The sequence below is a fragment of the Melanotaenia boesemani genome, chromosome 10, assembly GCF_017639745.1.
Source record: "Melanotaenia boesemani isolate fMelBoe1 chromosome 10, fMelBoe1.pri, whole genome shotgun sequence".
NCBI lineage: Eukaryota > Metazoa > Chordata > Actinopteri > Atheriniformes > Melanotaeniidae > Melanotaenia > Melanotaenia boesemani.
The window spans coordinates 24,912,790-24,930,426 of record NC_055691.1 but is presented as its reverse complement, the minus strand read 5'-3'; the positions used below and the strand labels follow the sequence as shown (position 1 = coordinate 24,930,426).

Sequence of the window (17,637 nt, the reverse complement as noted above, 5' to 3'; positions counted from 1 at the left end):
TAAGCATCAGTTGCTGACGCTGAGGTGAGGGGTGAGGGTACCGGGGGCCATATGTGTCTCCATAAGGACTCTGAGTAGGAACTTATAGCCACTATGAGCAATGTCTGATAGCTTCCTTAATGTTGAATAATATAGATTCCCATATGACGGTTCATAGCCTCAGTTGTCAGACATCTCTTGGTCTTTTGACAATGTTTGTTTTTAAATGCTCCCGAAGTTTGTAATGTTTAAACTTGTACTCCAGTCTTTGCCAGTGAGTAATGTTTCGTGTGAAGGTAGATTGCTAGGAGCTGTAGTGACCTTGGGACAGTTTGCTGAGGGCAGAACATAATTCCTGAAGGGACACGTGGTCTAGAGTGACAAGACCATCTGCTGTTGCGCCAGCAGTAGGAGGAAGGTGGAGGGGGTTAGAAGCAGGGGTGCTGAGAATTCCTTTCGCTGGGGTGTGGAAGGAGTAGATATTCTGGTATATCACTGCTAGCACTCAGCTGGGATACATGTTTTCTTTTCCATTTTTCAAACAGAAATCAAAAAGAGAATTTTTGATCTGTTGATGGTGAAACAGGATCATCACATGGTTGAACAGGGATGATATTTTCTTGGTCCTCCAGCGCTCCATAAAGCATTTGGTGAAAATGATTTTGGTGCGTCGCCGCTCTACTTCGGTAGATCCAGTTTCCTCTCCGTCTCAGCACAGCCGGAGCTGATAGAGTGGGATCTGGTAGGCCTTCTGGCACCAACCTCTGACAGGATCATCTTCAAGGGATCTTTGGAGTTGTACTGTGCATGGCAAGGATCTATTTTCTTGCTGCCTCACTGAAACTGCATGTCCTAAACGAATGAATATTTTTATGAGGCACCTTGCACCAGAGATGGGCCAGGACCAAACCAAGCAGCAGATAGAGAAAGGCCTGAGGTTGTATCAGTCCAATCAGACAGACAGAGCTCTGCATGTGTGGACAAAAGTACTGGAAAAGACCTCAGATCCTGGAGGGAAGTTTCGGGTGCTGGGATGCTTGATCACAGCTCACTCAGAAATGGGAAAGTACAAAGATATGCTCAAGGTAAGCCTCCAAGGGAACAATATGCTACTAAATACAGCTACTTCTATTTCAGATGTAGTTAACTGATATTTCTTCAAAGGAATGATTTGGTAAAAATATGTGATTTGTCTTTGTAACAGTTCTCTAAATCAGGCAAATCACTCAGAATTAACTATTTGTGTCAAGACTTGTTTCTTTTTTCTGTATTTGTACTGTATCTTGTGTCAAGCCACCAGCAGTGAGTGTGTGTATATATGCTAATCCAGTCAGTGTATGTAACTAAATATCTTATATGTCATCACGTCTGCTCAGGACTAATACAGTTCCTGCTGTAGTAGCATTTTAACATTTCCACAATATCCCAGCGATCATTGGATGAAAAGAGGTCAAAGGTTACCATCTTCCATTTACAGCAGTCTTGAGAAGCATGGGTTAATTTGTGGCTTCCATGCGATGCAGAGTAAATAAGTGAGGTGCAACCTAAGAATCAGTGAGGGGTGTCTTGTTGACATGATCATCTGTACTCATCACTAACACAGTTTTAATGAGGACTTCATGGAGAAGGGCCCTTGTGACTGGATGGTTATATCACATAACATCACTTTCTTGAAAAAAATGTATGTATGGATAAATTCTTTAATCCATCTGATCTGCAACTTGCCTGCAGCTTAAATCCTCTCATGCACAACATTTTTTTGCAGTATGCCCTCGATCAGATTGACACAGCCAGAGAAATGGAGGACCCAGACTACCTGACCGAGGGCTACCTGAACTTAGCGCGCAGCAATGAGAAATTGTGTGACTTCCAGAAAACAGTCTCCTACTGCAAGACCTGCTTAAACATGCAGGGTACCACTGTAAGCCTGCAGCTCAACGGCCAGGTATGTCTTAGCATGGGCAATGCCTACCTGGGCCTCAGCGTCTTCCAGAAAGCTCTGGCAAGCTACGAGAAGGCTCTACGCTACGCACACAACAATGATGACAAGATGCTGGAGTGCAGAGTCTGCTGCAGTCTGGGAAATATCTATGTTCAGCTTAAGGTACGTATATGTACTGCTGTTGATTAAAATATTGGGTTGGGCTGCAGATCAGCAGATGTGTGGCATTATTTGACTGAATTTCTTCAAAAATGGGCCTGTCCATGTGAGAAAATGTACAATCAGCTTTGATTTTTCTCATTTTTTTACACAGACTGTGATAAAAGTCCAGAAAATTAAACTACAAGTATCTTCTGTAGTTTGTTTGTGTAGTTGTGGGTGATGTGAAATGGGTAGAGTGAGTAGCCAGCTAGTGGGGGTTTATGCAGTATCCTTGACATAGGAGATTTGTAAGTGTAATCCCCCTGCTTCCCAGGGAGGATTGCTTTCAGTGGCATTGTGATGAATATTACATGCTTAAAAGCAACATGGGGACACAGGTCAAACAGCACTTACATGTTGAGGCCCATTTCTGAACGTTATTGAGCTTTGTTCTCATGGGAAGACAATAAGTCAAAATGTAGATGTTAGTGGAATGTAAAGAGGATTTTCTGCCATTTATTGAAAATAACCACAAAGTTTAAGTTTTTTTTTCCATTTTCCATCTCTACCTATAGGACTATGAGAAAGCCTTGTTCTTTCCCTGCAAAGCAGCTGAGCTTGTCAATGACTACGGCAAAAGTTGGAGCCTTAAATATCGAGCCATGAGCCAGTACCACATGTCAGTGGCCTACAGGAAACTAGAGCGCCTTCCTGACTCCATGGAGTGCTGTGAGGTATTGTTTTTTTTAAGCAAGAGACAAACTTAAAGCACTGGATGAACTTCACAGATTGGTTTCCTCACCAACTTCCTGTGCCCTGATGCCTTTGTCTTTTTTGATGCCAGTGCTGCAGATTCAGTAGATGTGCTGCTGACAGGTGCAAATACCAGTTGTCCTGTTGTACTAGGCCTAAGACCATGACAAAAATATGTTCACAGAGGCACCGGTTTAAAGTGATAATGAAGAGGGTGGCTTAAGTCCTCACCCTGTTCTAATTATGTACTGAGGGTGAAAAATAACTTGATGTCATTGCCTTGGAGTGCAAAAGTATAGTAACAAGAGAGCAGGATGCATTTCAGATTTATTACATTTGCCAAACACATTTAACCAAACAGATTACACATCTTGTCATATTCAGAATACCAGAGTACAAGAGAAGTTTGAAAGGTGAAAGCTCAAATTGCCCTCCGCTTTTCACTTTAAATATATACTGATGTGGAAACTACAAAAGAAAAATGGCTGAACACATCTCTTTAATTGTAATTTAAGAGGACACAGGCTGTAGTGTAGTTTTGATTGAACATATTGTTGACTCCTCTGTTTGTGCTCCAACAGGAATCAATGAAGATTGCTCTGCAGCATGGCGACCGGCCTCTGCAGGCTCTGTGCTTACTAAACTTTGCAGACATACATCGCTGCAGGCATGACGTTGATGTAAGGTGGCAATATTACACCCAAACAAATTTGAATATTTGAAAAGTAGCTGTTGATGTTAAGATTAGCTTTTTCTTTATAAACTTATACTCCTTAAAAAGTTACCAGGATTAGAGTTTATTTATGTAAAAAGCAACAACCATTCTTTGGTACATCTCTCCTGTTCAGAAAGCATTCCCACGTTATGAGTCTGCATTGGGTATAATGACTGAGATTGGAAACCGTCTTGGACAAGCACATGTCTATCTGGGAGTTGCAAAGTGTTGGCTTCTGCAGAAAGAATTTGACAAGGTCCATAGTATACGATTTAAATATCAATTACAAAATCATACTAGCATAATTACATCATTGGATCTCACGATGAGAACTTTTGTGATCATTATCTATTTTTCAGGCTCTTGATTCTTTACAGCGAGCACAGGAATTGGCAGAAGGAATGGGAAACAAGGTAATTGAACTTAGTTAAACATGACAAATTACACAATCATAGCTGTGACATACAATTAACCAACACAAATAATACAAATAAAAAAATAAAGTAATCATTAATTGCAGCCACGCACACCATCTTTGTAAAACTTGCAGAGTGCATATGCCATGATGACTGTCTTTTTCCTGTGTGTAAGCTGTGCACACTGAAAGTTCACTGCCTGAGTGAGGGGATCTACCGAAGCCGTGAGCAGCAGGACGAGCTCAGGGAGCAGGTGGTAAAGTTTCTGCAGTGTGTCGAGGAGTTGGAGCTCTACTGCGGCATGTGTGGAGAATCCATCGGGGACAGGGACCAAAAGCTGCAGGCATTACCCTGTTCCCACATTTTCCATCTCAAGTAGGTCTTTGTTAAACAATATTTCAGAAATAACTAATTGCTTACAGTCATCTTAAACACAATATAAAAAAGCATCTGTTGTTTAAATAAAATCCACATTGGTGATTTATGGGATATATTGGTTTGAAAAGAAATGCACCTCTTAATTTGAACTTGTGTTTTCAGGTGTCTGCAGACAAACGGCACAAAGGGTTGTCCCAAGTGTTTCAAGTCCTCAGTGAAGCCTGGCTTTGTCTGATTGCAAGACTGTGTTTGGGAGTTGGATCTGCAGACACAGCATGATGCCTCACAGGCTCCTGACTGATCTGAGAGAAGCAGGCAGCCTCAGGATGTGCTGAAGATGTTGAAGGAGCAACACTTCACTGCTCTGCACAGAGGATGCTTAACTAAACCCAGAATGTCCCAGAGTGTGGCTCAGAGGACTTGGAACGAGGCATCCATCTCATTTAGACATCAGTCTGACACCGACAGAGGAGATGTGATATTACTAACAGTGTTAAATTTCAAGATAAACTTAAGAACCTACACTGTTCTAATGACTGACCATCTGTTGCAGCATTAACGTAGGATATGGACCGTCAAAAACAACATTTATAAATTAGTGTGTTGGATATTTTATGTATATGTGTTGTTTATTAAAAATGAAACAATTAGTGGTATCTCAGTAATCTTGGTCACCTTCCTTGTTAACAGTTGAACCCTTCCTGAATTCAGCCGAGTTCTTACATATTTATTCTTGTATTCATGTACATACTAGTCGCATATTAATTTCTTTTAAAAGTTTGATTTATTTGAGATGTTTTGTAAAACTAAAATCTCTTAACCATTCAAAAACTAGTATGTCTTTACAAATCAGGTACATGCAGCTGTTTTTTTCCTTATTCGCAGAGATTAAGGAGCAGGATCAACACACATTGTGTTCACAGAAATTCCTTTTCATGTCAATTCTTGGATTACGTCACCTTTTACTCTGATATCAGCAAAATGTTGTTGAATTTAAGAACAAATGTTACAGAGAAGGACAATTATTGGAAAGGATCTTTGACCAATTATACAGTTACACAACGTTTTAGGTGAGATGCATACACTCACTGTGTTTTAATGCAGAATATATGTTTTATATTTTACCTGTAAAAGCAGAGATTTCAGGGTGACTTTGAGGAAGGAAGCTAAAAACAAATCAGAGCTATTGTATCAGTGAGTGGCTGCATGTTTAATGAAAAATGGCAGACATCAGTATAAAATTAGAATAATATATGAACCCACGTAACTGCCTATTTATTTATTTCAGCTCTTTATTATGTTACTTCTTAACAGTCGCTGAGTTTTACCATTTATATTCCATATAAACTGTTTATTTCTAATTTCATTGTGCTTTAAAATGGAAAATCATCTTAGATCGCACAACTATTTTTATTTTACAGTAGATTTTCCTCAAAGTCTGAAAGCTCCATTTACAATAGTTGTTTGGGAGACTGCTTGCAGTTTAATAATCTACTCTGACATTGATAGCAGATGCTAATATATTTAATTACACAGTGAAAACAGGATACACTCCTGTGGCTTCACCAGCAAATTAAGTCTTTTATCAGTTAAATTCAGAGTGAAACAAAATTGTAACATTTTTAATTAATTTTTGCTTTTTTTGTGCAAATAGAATCTGAATAAAGGAAGGAGTCAACAACATAACTGCTTCGACTGCACAGGCACAACTTCTCATTTTAAGAAACTTGACCTCATTTCTGATGTCTCTTCATCCAAAATAATGATGATTCACTGTGTGTTTACCTGCGTTGACATTGATATTATTTACAGTTCATTCTCGGTTCTGGGGTATAAAAAGAATTGTACTGACAGCATCTTTAACAGTTGAAACTACCTCTGTTTTTGCCTCCAAACTTTGGGGAGAAATACAGTAATACCACAAGGTCTAAAGACATGTAGATTGTTATGATTTTATTATTATAATTTTTTTTTCTAGACATGATTTATTTGATTTAGAGTCTGACTGAAATGCATTATTTCTTTATTTATTTATGCATTTAGTCATACTATGTTATTGTGTCTAAAATGAAAACATTTCATTATGGAAAATAAAGTGCACCAAAAGTGATTGTGCTTGTATTTTATGACGTGTCAACATGCTAAAAAAAAAACATGCATTAACTTGTCTTTCTAGTTGGTCAACATTTACTGTAACCAGTTGAGTGTTCTGGGATGTACCTACAATTGCCACACCTGATTTGCAAAAAGGAAGTTTTTCTTTAGTGTGACTGTGCTGAAACTCCTCAACCTGATGGCAGCGACGAACTCCCTCTCTGAGGAGGACTTACTTTGTCCTCAGTGCTCAGGTATTTACTGTGTTCCTGTTCTTTTAATATGTGGCCACAACATTTGCAAAATTTGTTTACACAAATTCTGGGAATGGAAAGGATGTCGAGAATGTCCGGTGTGTGGTACCGAGTCCAACTCTGGGAGGCCTCCTATCAATTTGCCACTAAAGATAGCTGCAGACGAATATCAAGTACTAAAGACTGGCAGGAATCAGGAAGTCTGTTTTCTTCACAACGAGAAACTACAGCTTTTTTGTAAAAACGATGAAGAGCCCATCTGTCTCGTCTGCCAAATATCAAAACAGCATAAAATGCATTTGTGCAGTACAGCGGAGGAAGCGGCCCAAGAGAAAAAGGTAAAGTAAAACTAAAAAGTAGAATTGGGGTGACATCACAGAGACAAAGTACTCGTTTTTGTGGTTCAGTAGATGGATTTCGCTATAATTCTGTCTGTAAAATATCACAAAATCACATTTTCAAGAAGCCTTGTACACATGAAACAGGGTAATGTAAAAACAGTTATCAGAAAAGTTGCCCTTTAAACTGAAGACATAATTCTTCTTTCAGACTGAAATTTCTGGCATGCTGGAGTCTGTGAGGAAAAAACTCGGAACTCTGACCAAGACAAAGCAGCAATGGGAGGAAACTAAAACTTATATAAGGGTAAAAGTTTTGTTCATTAATGTGATATCTATAATTTTTGGAAAAAGTTCCTTGACACAAATATTCACTTTCTTTAATCAGCAATTTCTTCAACATTACAGACCCAAAGCTCTGAATGTGAGTCAGAAATAAAGGATGAGTTTAAGAAACTTCATCAGTTCCTCTGGGAGGAGGAAAAGACCAGACTGAAGGTGCTGAAACAGGAGGAGGAAACCAAGGTCAAGGTCATGTGTAAGAAGATTGAAAACATAAAACAGCAAATCCAAACTCTCTCCTCCACCATCAGAGATATTGAGACGGCCCTCAGATCCAGCAATATACCATTTTTACAGGTAAATTTTCAGACTGTGTTCATGACAGCAGTTTAAGTTTGTTGCTATAAAACTATGAGTTAATTTAAGATAAAATTTTCAATCTTCCAGTCAAAAGTTAAAGTTAAAATACCAGCTGTAGCCAGCTAATAAACATTTAAAAAGTAGACAGTGAACAGGGCTAACCAGTTTACTAGCTTTTACAGACAAATCAGCATAATAAAGCCATCTTGACATTAGCTAAGACCAGATCTCAAAACTAAAAATACAGGTTTCAAATACAACCAACTTACAGTTAATATCTGACAATAAAAGCAAAAAAAAGTGAAATGTAAAAATTGTAATTTCAACTGAGCCTGATTTAAAGTGACCAGTAATGATCTGAACTCTCTTTATTTGGACACGTGTGCATGTCTTCATACAGTTCCACATGGAAAATAATCACCAGTGGAACCAAAGAAATGTGACTGAAAAAGGATACAGACTGATCAGTGAATAACATAAAATGGTTATTAAACCAATCAGAGCTACAGTGGCTTTCCACTCTTCTGCACAAAATCATTTAAAAATAACTTTGCAAAACAACATGAAGGATTTTTGATGAGCATTAGGAGGACATTATGGTGAGATCAGTTCAGATGGAGGTCAGTTTACATGAACTTGTCAAATCTACTGCAATAAATTCATGTTCATGAAGGTGAAGTACACAAGTGGGAGTGTAATGACCAGGGGCTGCACGGATTGAAAAGTTTGGGAGATGGTATGAATGTCTGCAGATATACCGAGATACTATTTACAAGATGACTCACAGTCTCCTGAAGCTTATTAATGGGCCTTTTAAACATAACAATCCAAAGCATCAATGCAAAATCCCAACATTGTCACCTGGTTATATGCAGTAAAACACAATCTCTCCTGTAGAGATGATGTTTAAAAAGGGAAAAAAAAAGTTTCTGGAAATCTCTCCAGAAATTAAATAAATAAACTCTGCTGTTGTATAATATGTAGGTGGGTTTTTTAACTATGCTCCAACTATAGGGCCAGTATTAGATTTTAGTCATATATTACAGTTCCTGCTGTGACATATTAACATAATACCACTCTCGCTTATCAAATTTGTTAACATGCTTTATTTTACCTGAGCAGCATAGGAATGGTCTTTCTTCTGTTTTGCTTCTCTGTTTTGAGTTCTCTTCTCAAACGAGCTCACAATCCTTATGAATGCTCCACAAAAACAACAATAAATGTTTTAACCAGGCTCAAAATGCCACCGCTGTCAAGAATAGAGCCACAAAACAAACTCAGCAGAATAAATGTCAATTCTTCCATTATTCTTAGCAGTAACCTGTAACTGTTGCAAATCAAGTCCAACCAGGATGTTACGTGACTAAAATTTGTCAGTATGAGTCAACTCTTGTCATCCACGAGGAATGGGGATTTCAACCACTGGAAGGAACAACAGATCAGTCACTTGACAGTAAAAATAATATTATTCTGAATAAAATGGCTGGTGTTTTTCTATTTTATTTGTTTTTTACTGAGGCTGGTAGGAATGAATCATAAAAACAGAGCAACACACTGAAATTACAACAGATTATCTTGTGACGCACACTGGGGCACACCTTAGTTATAATTTACAAATATATCAGTCATAAAACTCAGTACTTCCACTCCTTCCACTCTGTGTTTTGGTATTGTGACGTGTGTTTACAGATGTGGCGCTAGACGTAACCCTGTATTCACAGTGCATGTTGTTTTTCCCATGCAAACCTGAATTAATAAAGTGTATTTCTGCTTTCAAACTTAAGGAGTACAAGAAGACAAAGAAAAGGTATGCAGAGCCAATCATCTGCTAAAATCAGTGCAGTTGCTATGAGAATATGTAGTAATGATTTTTATTCATTTTAGGGTCAAATGCAACATTCATGACCCAGAGTGTCTCAGAGACATTCTGATCAACTCTGCAAAGCATCTGGGATGTCTGAAGTTTGGCATCTGGAAGAAGATGGCGAACACTGTTGAATACAGTGGGTGAAAAAACAACTCCCTATAATTTTGCTGTCTGGTGCAAAATAGCTTCAATCAATTGAACTTTCTATTTTCCAGCTCCCGTCACTCTGGATCCAAATACTGCCCATGCCAACTTAATGTTCTCACAAGAGCTGACCTGTGTGAGATACAGCAGCAAACAGCTCCTACCTGACAACCCAGAGCGCTTTACCAGCCGTTTGTGTGTGTTGGGAGCCGAAGGCTTTACATCTGGAAAGCACAGCTGGACCATTGAGGTGGGTCAAGGAAAAGAGTGGTACATCGGAGTGGCTCGAGAGTCCATCAAAAGAAAAAGCACCATCTTCCTCAATCCTGCGGAGGGCTTTTGGGTGATCGGCATGTGCAGTGGGAACACACTGTGGGCTCAAACCTCATCTCCCACCAAGCTCATAATGAAGCAGAAGCCTGAGATGATTACCACTGAGCTGGACTATGACAAAGGAAAGGTAGTCTTCATTAATCCTGCAGATTCAACTGTGATATACATGTTCAAAGATAAATTTACTGAGAGGATGTTCCCCTACTTCTCCCCTGGATTGTTTGAGGACTGGAAAAACTCTAGTCCACTCACTATCTGTCCTCTGACAATAAAAGTGGATGTGGAATAAACCCGTGCAGGAGACACAGCTTTAGAAGCAACATGGACATGGTGTTTTAAATAAGGAATGTGTGCCATCATCAGAACTGACAAAAACAAGATGCAAAATATCTAGTGGAGGTCACAAGAGAATTTTTACTCAAACATTTGATAATGTTTTTCAGAACAAAATCTTCACATTTGTTGAATTGCAGAGCTGATTAACCATCTTTATCCTTGGCCTTTGGTTTCCTTTGTGATGCCATATCTTTGAGTTTTGAGTCCAGCTTTCTTTGCAGATGAGCTTTCTTATTAGGATCCATGGATTTGTCTTTATTGCCACTCCCAGCATAAAGAACACCCTCCTTGCTTATTCTCATCCGGGCATGAGACTTGGCCTTGTCTCCACAGCCATGAACCTAAAACGTTTATTTAACATGACAGGCAGATTTTAAGTAACAACAGTACAGTACCATCTCAATAGTGTTCATACTATTTTAGGAATTCAATTTCATTTTAGTCAATTTCTTGCCTGGTTGAGGTGTGCCTCTTACCTCTGGTATATGATGACTGAGACAGAACTGCCTGTTGCAGAACAAGCAAAGCTGTCCAAGTGTTAAAACAGATGCTTTACACTTAACAAAACTACAAACACTGTCAGCCTTCATGACGGCACTGATGATGGTGTCAAAGTCATCATCTGGAGCAGCGGCAGCAGCAATGTCGCAGGCACCTGCTTTCGTTTTGTTTTTCCCTGAAAATGAAAAGATGCATGGTGAATTTTTTTTTACCAGATATATTAGAAAACAATTTACAGACATTACTGATACAAACCTTTGGCTTTCTTTGTAGGCTGTCCCTGAGCTGGAGGAATGTTCTGTAGCTTTTTTTGTTGAGCGATTGCCTCCCTCTTCTGCTGCTCTCTTGTCATTCTCTCCAAATGTAAACTTTTCAGGTCTAATGGAGGTTGACATGGCGGCTCTGTTTCTGCTTCCTGGGTTGTTTCTTCTTGTGTTAGCTCCTCAGCTGGTGTGGACTTAACAGGTCTGGAGACAGTGATACATCTATTGCTGCCCTCTCCTTTGCTCTCGTGAATAAGGCCCAGCTCCTCAGCGATCTGGTGGACTAGCAGCCGGTCATGCGAGTTAAACATTGATGGGAATTGTAAATCACTCTGACTTGAGTCCTTCATAAATTTCTCCACCTGCTCTCTGATCTCAGCGTATCTGCTCTTGCTCTGCTCCTGCTCTGTCGGCACTAATGTGTGGCACTTTGTATGTTTTTGTGAACCTGCAGTATTCTTCTTACTGCTGTCTCCAGCGGGTTTCTTCTGTCCTTGTTTTGCCTTGGAGGAGGGCTGATCTCCGGCCTTCTGTTTGGTAGATGTGGAGGTGCTGGAAGATGCGGTTTTTGTGTCTTTGTGATCACGAGTGTAGTTCTGCGGCACAATATCTTGAAGGTATTCGAACGCAGTCCTGACTTCACCAAATTCAGTCATGTGACTGATCAGAGATTTCAAGAAAGGATGATTCTGAACAGTTTGAGTGTCGCACACCACAGCGATGTGGCGTCTTGCACGAGTAACAGCAACATTTATCCGTCTGTCCTCTGCCAGAAATCCAACTTCACCTACGGTAAAGAAATAAATGTATTTATAAATAAATCAATATGGTCCATGTTAATAATGTGGAACAATGATGTCACATTCAGAGGTCACCTTTTCTATTAGAGCGAACTAATGACAACACAACCGCTTCCTTCTCTCTTCCCTGAAATCCATCCACAGACTTTATCTCCAGCTCTGGGTGCTGAGCTAAAAGTTTCTGACGTAGAAGATCAACCTTTATAAAAGATGAAAACATCAGAAATGCTTTATTTATTTCTGAAAAGCGCCATCATTTTCTCATTTTTGTTTTAAAGGTTGACTTTTATCAAAGAGAATATTTCAAATCATCTATTTTAAAAAAATACATACGGCTTAACAGTAATAGAATATTAGTTCAGATGAAGGTAAGACAGGATTTAAATGATTAAAAATTCAGTCTGCTCTTTTTAATTAGAAAAAGTCTACTTGAGATCAAAGATCTCTTTAACAAGAACATCCTGACCATGACAGCAGCATTAGCACAGTTGCACACAGCTCAAGCTGGGAATTTTTGCTGCCATTTTCAGTCTCATAATAAAATCAAAGGAGGAGATGAGATGCTGTAGCATGCTGTAATTTTACACCAAACTAAGTGAATTTTATACTTCAGCTTTAAGACACCCAATATCAGAGAGATGACCCTGATAAAACAATATCAGAATAAGGGGTTGGTTGAAAGGCGTAGATAAGAAAACCAACCCCAAATAGACTTGGATTCAAATCAAACCAAGAAGAAAGTATCCAGTAAAAAATTGACACAGATTTAGCTGTAATTTGGAAAGTTGGTGGTCCAGTAAATTTCCATTTCATTTTGTAGTGAACTTAACACTGAAACCAATGTGGGAAGAATTATTCCGGAAAAAAAAGCACCATGTCGACTAAGAAGTCCAGTATGAATGTGTGTGTGGATGAACCATGTCTCAGATCATAAAGTCAGATCATATACTACTACTATATAAATGCAGTACATTTGTGATTTATGTTGCACCCACCTCTTAAGCCTTTAACTGGTTATTTATTTAGTTTTGTACAGATTTTAGATTCTTGAAATATACAGTAGGACATTACACTACTTCCCGTTAAAAGCTTTTGGTTTAAAAGCTGTAAAGCTCTTCACATCAGATTAGTGATACTACTGAGAAATACTTCCAAATGGAAAAAATTCCTACTTTAAACTTGTTTTTTTTCTTTTCAACTTTTCACACTACATTTATTATTGTTTTCATCACTGATAAAATCCTTATCATTATCGATCATTAGGTCTTTTTCATATTCTACATTAACATTTAAAAGGTCATTAAATGATTATTTCTTTTGTCCTTTTAATGTGTTACTATAATTAATTTATTTTGTGCAATATTTTATAGTTTTTTTGCTGTCATTGTCCTGACTATGTTTTGTTATTATATTAACTATGCATACGTTTCATTCTGAGTCTGTAAATGATTATATGATTTCCATTTTAGTCACTTTCTTGTTTTCTGTTTTCAGTGAGAGTTTTATATAAAAAAAAAAAAACAACACTGATAATTAAACTAATTGTGAGTTGCAGCATTGTTTAAATCTGGGGCTTACTTGTAAATTATACGGAGCAATAACAGCGATGTCTTTCGCTTTGACCCCAGCTTCAGTCAAGGCTTTTATGTGCAGTTCAACAAGGTCTACCTCACCTGAAGAAACAGAAAAACACATGCACCACCTAATCAGTAAACGCCATTCAGTTTACTTTTTCGTTGATTTATTTTTAAGAAAACCTCTTAACCTTGGTTGCCTTTGGACTGCTCATCCGTGACCTCCATCTCACTCAGACCACACCCTGCTGTGTCAATCAGAAGGAGTGGAGTACTGGTCTCTTCAACACAGGCAATGCCTGCTAAATCCCTATTTAAAAGTTAAGTTAAGAGTTAATTTAAAAAAAAAAAAAGAAAAAAAAAAGACAGACCTTGCACTGCACTTCTCTCTTTGTAGATACTCACTTTAGTAAATGTCTCTCCACTGAGCTGTGAGCGGTTAGTTTTCCATGGTACATCTCTTTGGAGGCCCACTCCATGATGGCACTGTTCATGCGGTACTGGACAGTGAGCATACGGACCACTGAGTCTCCATACATCTGGATAAGTCTTTCCATAAGACTCAAAGACAAGCCTTTTGATGCAGCCCTGTATCAGTAATATACAAGAATAATATGCACCAATCTGCATAAACATATTGACACAAATACTTTTGACACCAGTTGTTAGATAAATAAATTATGTTAGAAATGCATTAATTATTCTTTACACACAAAAAAATTACAAAGCAAATGCTAACGTTTAAATGTTTATAAAAATATGAAAGCTTGTAGCTTTACGTTTGCGATTTTATAGTAGGTGGTAACTGCTTGTAATCTCCAGCCAGAATGCACTTGCGCGCTCTGAGCAGGGCGATCCAGCAGCTGCTCTCCAGGGCCTGAGCGCACTCATCAATCACCACCCAATCAAAATGCTCTGCTGGCAGGAACTTCAGAGGCCCATCATCACAAGCACCTGCAGACACAGACAAGTGCTCTCTGATTGCCTTTCATCATCTCTGCTACAACTGAATGACATTTTCTTCCCTGTACCAACCAGTGTTGGTTGACAACACAACATCAGCACTCTTCAGGATCTGAGTGATGGCTGTTGCTTCCCTGTTTTTCAGCTCTTTTCTCAGTTCCCCAATTTCTCGTCTAAAGTTCACCCGCTCTCCTTTTTCTGGCACCTTCTTCATCCCCATCTTGAAAGTAAACAAAAAACATAAAATCAGACAAATCATACCTTTTTGTTGCAGCTTTGAGCGAAGTCATTATAATACTCACAAATGCTTTGTCGATATCTCTACGGATGTCAGCAATTATGTTTGCATTGTCGCTCTGAGCGAGCATGGCATCCAGAGAGTGTTTCTGGATGGCCTCCAGCAGTCTGGCAGGGTGACCCAGTCGCAGGACTTTGGCCTTGCACCGGGCTAACCTTTCCACTAAATTATCCACAGCAACATTTGAGGGAGCACAGCAGAGGACCTGCAGAGTTAGAAGAACCCAGTTATCAAAATGTTCTTGTGCACAATTAGTCACCGCAAATCTGTTACAAAACAAATGAATATTTTTTAACCTTTTGGCCTTGTTTGACTGCTTGTAGGATGATTTCCACCACAGTGGTAGTTTTCCCAGTGCCTGGGGGTCCATGAATCACAGCCAGTTCTCTTTGTGACAGAGCAAAGGACACAGCCTCTCTTTGGGAGTCATCCAAGTTTGAGTTGAAAAACTTAACTTCATCTAATGAAACAAAATAGAAACATACAGAGAAATACAATGAATATTGTAAATTTTAAACTGATTTTTTTTTACAGTTTATGCCATAAAACGGACAATTTTTATGAGATACATTAAGTAAAGCTTTATTACTTAGCTGTGACTGAGAAGATGGTTGTGTGTCTCCAAAGAGAACAGCAATCATATTGGCAGCTGGTCCATTGCTGTATCCATTTAATGCATTTAAGGCACTACAAGAACAAAACCCATTAGAAATTAAGATGGTTCAATACCAGATTTTACAATCATCAATGACATTAAACATTATAGACATTACCCACCGTTTCATTCTTTTGTAGGTGACATCATTGGCTAGTTTTAAGAGATTGTAAAGTGCATCTGAATCAAAGCTGACACCATCCTTTAAATCATCAAAGGCCACACTTATGGATGTCTGGCTGACTCTTGTTACAATCCCTGTGCAGATCTGTGAGGCTGCAGTGCATCCAGAGATGTCATACAAGCCAACTATATCACCTGGAAAATAAGACATGTAACACAAAGAGAGTAAAACATGAAGCCAAGTCCCCAGTAATGCTGACGTTTAGCTTTTCATCTCACCTGGCCCAAAGCTGTTGCTTGGAAGATATGAGAAACCAAGATGCTTTCTTGGCTCGAGGATGACAACTGTGCGACCATACAGGCCTGTGGACTGACTCCCAATCTGTAGTTTTAGCAGGCAAACTCCTTTGTTTTGAAGATCTTTCAGGGAAATGTTCTCCTGCCATATCCTGAGGGCACAACATTACACTGTCATGCATCAAGTCACCAATGAGCAGCGATGATGACCTTTAATATTTTGTAGTTAAAACAATGCACGCTAATGCTATTAGCTCACCTTATTTATCAAACCTTTCCAAAAATGTGTACAAAGGAGGATTCAGCTAGTTTACAGTTTTCTATGGATCCACATGTTTGTCAAAATCAAAACATAATTTTTGATTTTCAAATCTGAATGGCTGTTATACCTATACTCCATGTTAAGATAATTTATTTTAACAGCACACACAGTCATAGAAATTACCCCGCCTAAAATTTAGGATATGTGCATATGAAACTTTATTTTATATTTTCAATTAAGTTTTATTTATGTGACACCAAATCACAATATACTGGGAGTTTACATATCAATGTCAAGACTTTACAGTGGACAGAAACCAAATATTTTCCATTAGCAAGCATTTATCCAGTAAGAAATTTCCATTTACTTTGATCATATTCCTGTCTGCAATTATATTTTAGATAATCATTCAGCAACTTTTGTTCTTAGAAAAATGTTGGGTTACTTTGAAATGTTCAGTTTAACTAGGAGAAATTAAACAATCAGCAACACATAACCACAGTCCCGGAGAAACAACTGGATATTCTTGCTTTGGGGAGAGGACCAGCATCACAAAGCATTGTGGGAGGTGTAGGATCTCATGTTTGTGAAGGTTAACCAACACCACTTAGTGAAACTCACTGTTGCTTCATTTTTAAAATAGCCTTTTCTCCATCTGTCTCCAACAAAATCTACAAGACAAAATTACTAAGCTAGCCCTCTATCTTGTAAGGTATGACAGTCTGGATGCTGATTTACATTTCATACCTGGTTTCCTCTATTTCAGCCTCCCGCTCCTCCTGTAAAAGCTCGAGGTTCTTGGACACAAATTTTTCCACAGCCATCGCTGAATATAAAAGCAACAAAAATAAATTTAGGATAAATTCACTAAACAAATCATTGTTTCTGAAGCTATACATAGTATGTTACATTTGACAGATAAACTTTTTGACTCATCGCATGGTTAAATTCAACATATATGTGGGTCTTTGTCACTGAATACGGAATATAACATAAAGAATACAGGAAATTCAGTTATCTAACATCAACTCTCTATATTTTATATTTTCATTTAGGGTCATTCAATGCCCACTCGCCTCTACCCTCCAGTACATATCCAAGATTTTCTAAAGCTACAACATTTGATCGTGGTAAAAAAGAATGAACAAATCAAATAAATAAATCTAAATAAACTTATTCCAAAACTACGTTGACAGACCATACATAACGTATGGCTCGCGGAGCAACGCCAGTGTTTTACACGCATGCGTTATTATTACGTTTGTCCTGCAGTTCACTGCACAGAAACATAACCGAGTACAGCTGTACTGGTAACACAATTTAGATGTACAGCTTTCTGGTTACATTAATAATAAACAAGCTGAAAAGCTAGCTAAAAAAGCTACATTCAGTTAGCAACTAAAAACGCTTACCTAGACATCTGAGAAACCAAGAGCCAGTGGGAAATAAAGAATAATTGCCAGATTGGTTAAATATCCTAATAATATCTCCAGTAGCACTGCATAATACGTCACATCAGCCGGTTTCTTTAACTTCTTCCTTTTTTGTGTCATCCGGTTTCCATGTTAG

The 17,637-nt window shown here is 38.5% G+C and overlaps 3 protein-coding genes across 4 annotated transcripts; 2 read left to right on the top strand and 1 right to left on the bottom strand.

Annotated features, from left to right (window-relative positions):
* The first annotated feature begins 108 nt into the window (after positions 1-108).
* Positions 109-6,419, top strand: rapsn (receptor-associated protein of the synapse, 43kD). Of its 2 annotated transcripts, none has more exons than XM_041996174.1 (8): positions 109-1,064; positions 1,745-2,083; positions 2,638-2,796; positions 3,397-3,495; positions 3,664-3,786; positions 3,890-3,943; positions 4,122-4,321; positions 4,487-6,419. In XM_041996174.1, exons 1-8 carry the CDS (start codon positions 840-842, stop codon positions 4,557-4,559), a joined length of 1,272 nt encoding a protein of 423 aa, XP_041852108.1. In that variant the 5' UTR covers positions 109-839; the 3' UTR covers positions 4,560-6,419. The 2 variants fall into 2 exon arrangements, with proteins under 2 accessions (XP_041852108.1, XP_041852109.1); XM_041996175.1 differs by having other exon boundaries at positions 961-1,064; positions 1,583-2,083.
* A 198-nt stretch (positions 6,420-6,617) lies between these two features.
* On the top strand, positions 6,618-10,296 carry LOC121647733 (zinc-binding protein A33-like). Its single transcript, XM_041997402.1, has 6 exons — positions 6,618-7,010; positions 7,222-7,317; positions 7,419-7,649; positions 9,437-9,459; positions 9,537-9,655; positions 9,735-10,296. The coding sequence occupies exons 1-6, from the start codon at positions 6,618-6,620 to the stop codon at positions 10,283-10,285; spliced, it is 1,413 nt and encodes a 470-aa protein (XP_041853336.1). The 3' UTR covers positions 10,286-10,296.
* A 94-nt stretch (positions 10,297-10,390) lies between these two features.
* ighmbp2 (immunoglobulin mu DNA binding protein 2) lies at positions 10,391-17,616 on the bottom strand. Its single transcript, XM_041997401.1, has 16 exons — positions 17,481-17,616; positions 16,816-16,894; positions 15,789-15,958; positions 15,509-15,704; positions 15,321-15,418; positions 15,028-15,191; positions 14,736-14,936; positions 14,506-14,653; positions 14,250-14,424; positions 13,876-14,058; positions 13,662-13,780; positions 13,475-13,569; positions 11,972-12,095; positions 11,089-11,883; positions 10,809-11,008; positions 10,391-10,673 (listed from the first exon to the last, which is right to left on the bottom strand). The coding sequence occupies exons 2-16, from the start codon at positions 16,890-16,892 to the stop codon at positions 10,476-10,478; spliced, it is 2,943 nt and encodes a 980-aa protein (XP_041853335.1). The 5' UTR covers positions 16,893-16,894; positions 17,481-17,616; the 3' UTR covers positions 10,391-10,475.
* Between the last annotated feature and the right edge of the window lie 21 nt (positions 17,617-17,637).

Coding starts and splice junctions, on each gene's coding strand:
- rapsn (XM_041996174.1), top strand. CDS start 840: ATGAATATTTTTATGAGGCACCTTGCACCAGAGATGGGCCAGGACCAA. Junction 2,797..3,396: donor ACTCCATGGAGTGCTGTGAG/GTATTGTTTTTT, acceptor GTGCTCCAACAG/GAATCAATGAAGATTGCTCT. Junction 3,787..3,889: donor TGCAGAAAGAATTTGACAAG/GTCCATAGTATA, acceptor TCTATTTTTCAG/GCTCTTGATTCTTTACAGCG.
- LOC121647733 (XM_041997402.1), top strand. CDS start 6,618: ATGGCAGCGACGAACTCCCTCTCTGAGGAGGACTTACTTTGTCCTCAG. Junction 7,011..7,221: donor AAGCGGCCCAAGAGAAAAAG/GTAAAGTAAAAC, acceptor TTCTTCTTTCAG/ACTGAAATTTCTGGCATGCT. Junction 7,318..7,418: donor AAACTAAAACTTATATAAGG/GTAAAAGTTTTG, acceptor TCAACATTACAG/ACCCAAAGCTCTGAATGTGA.
- ighmbp2 (XM_041997401.1), bottom strand. CDS start 16,892: ATGGCTGTGGAAAAATTTGTGTCCAAGAACCTCGAGCTTTTACAGGAG. Junction 15,959..16,815: donor GCTGAAATAGAGGAAACCAG/GTATGAAATGTA, acceptor TTGTGCCCTCAG/GATATGGCAGGAGAACATTT. Junction 10,674..10,808: donor TCAGTCATCATATACCAGAG/GTAAGAGGCACA, acceptor TAAACGTTTTAG/GTTCATGGCTGTGGAGACAA.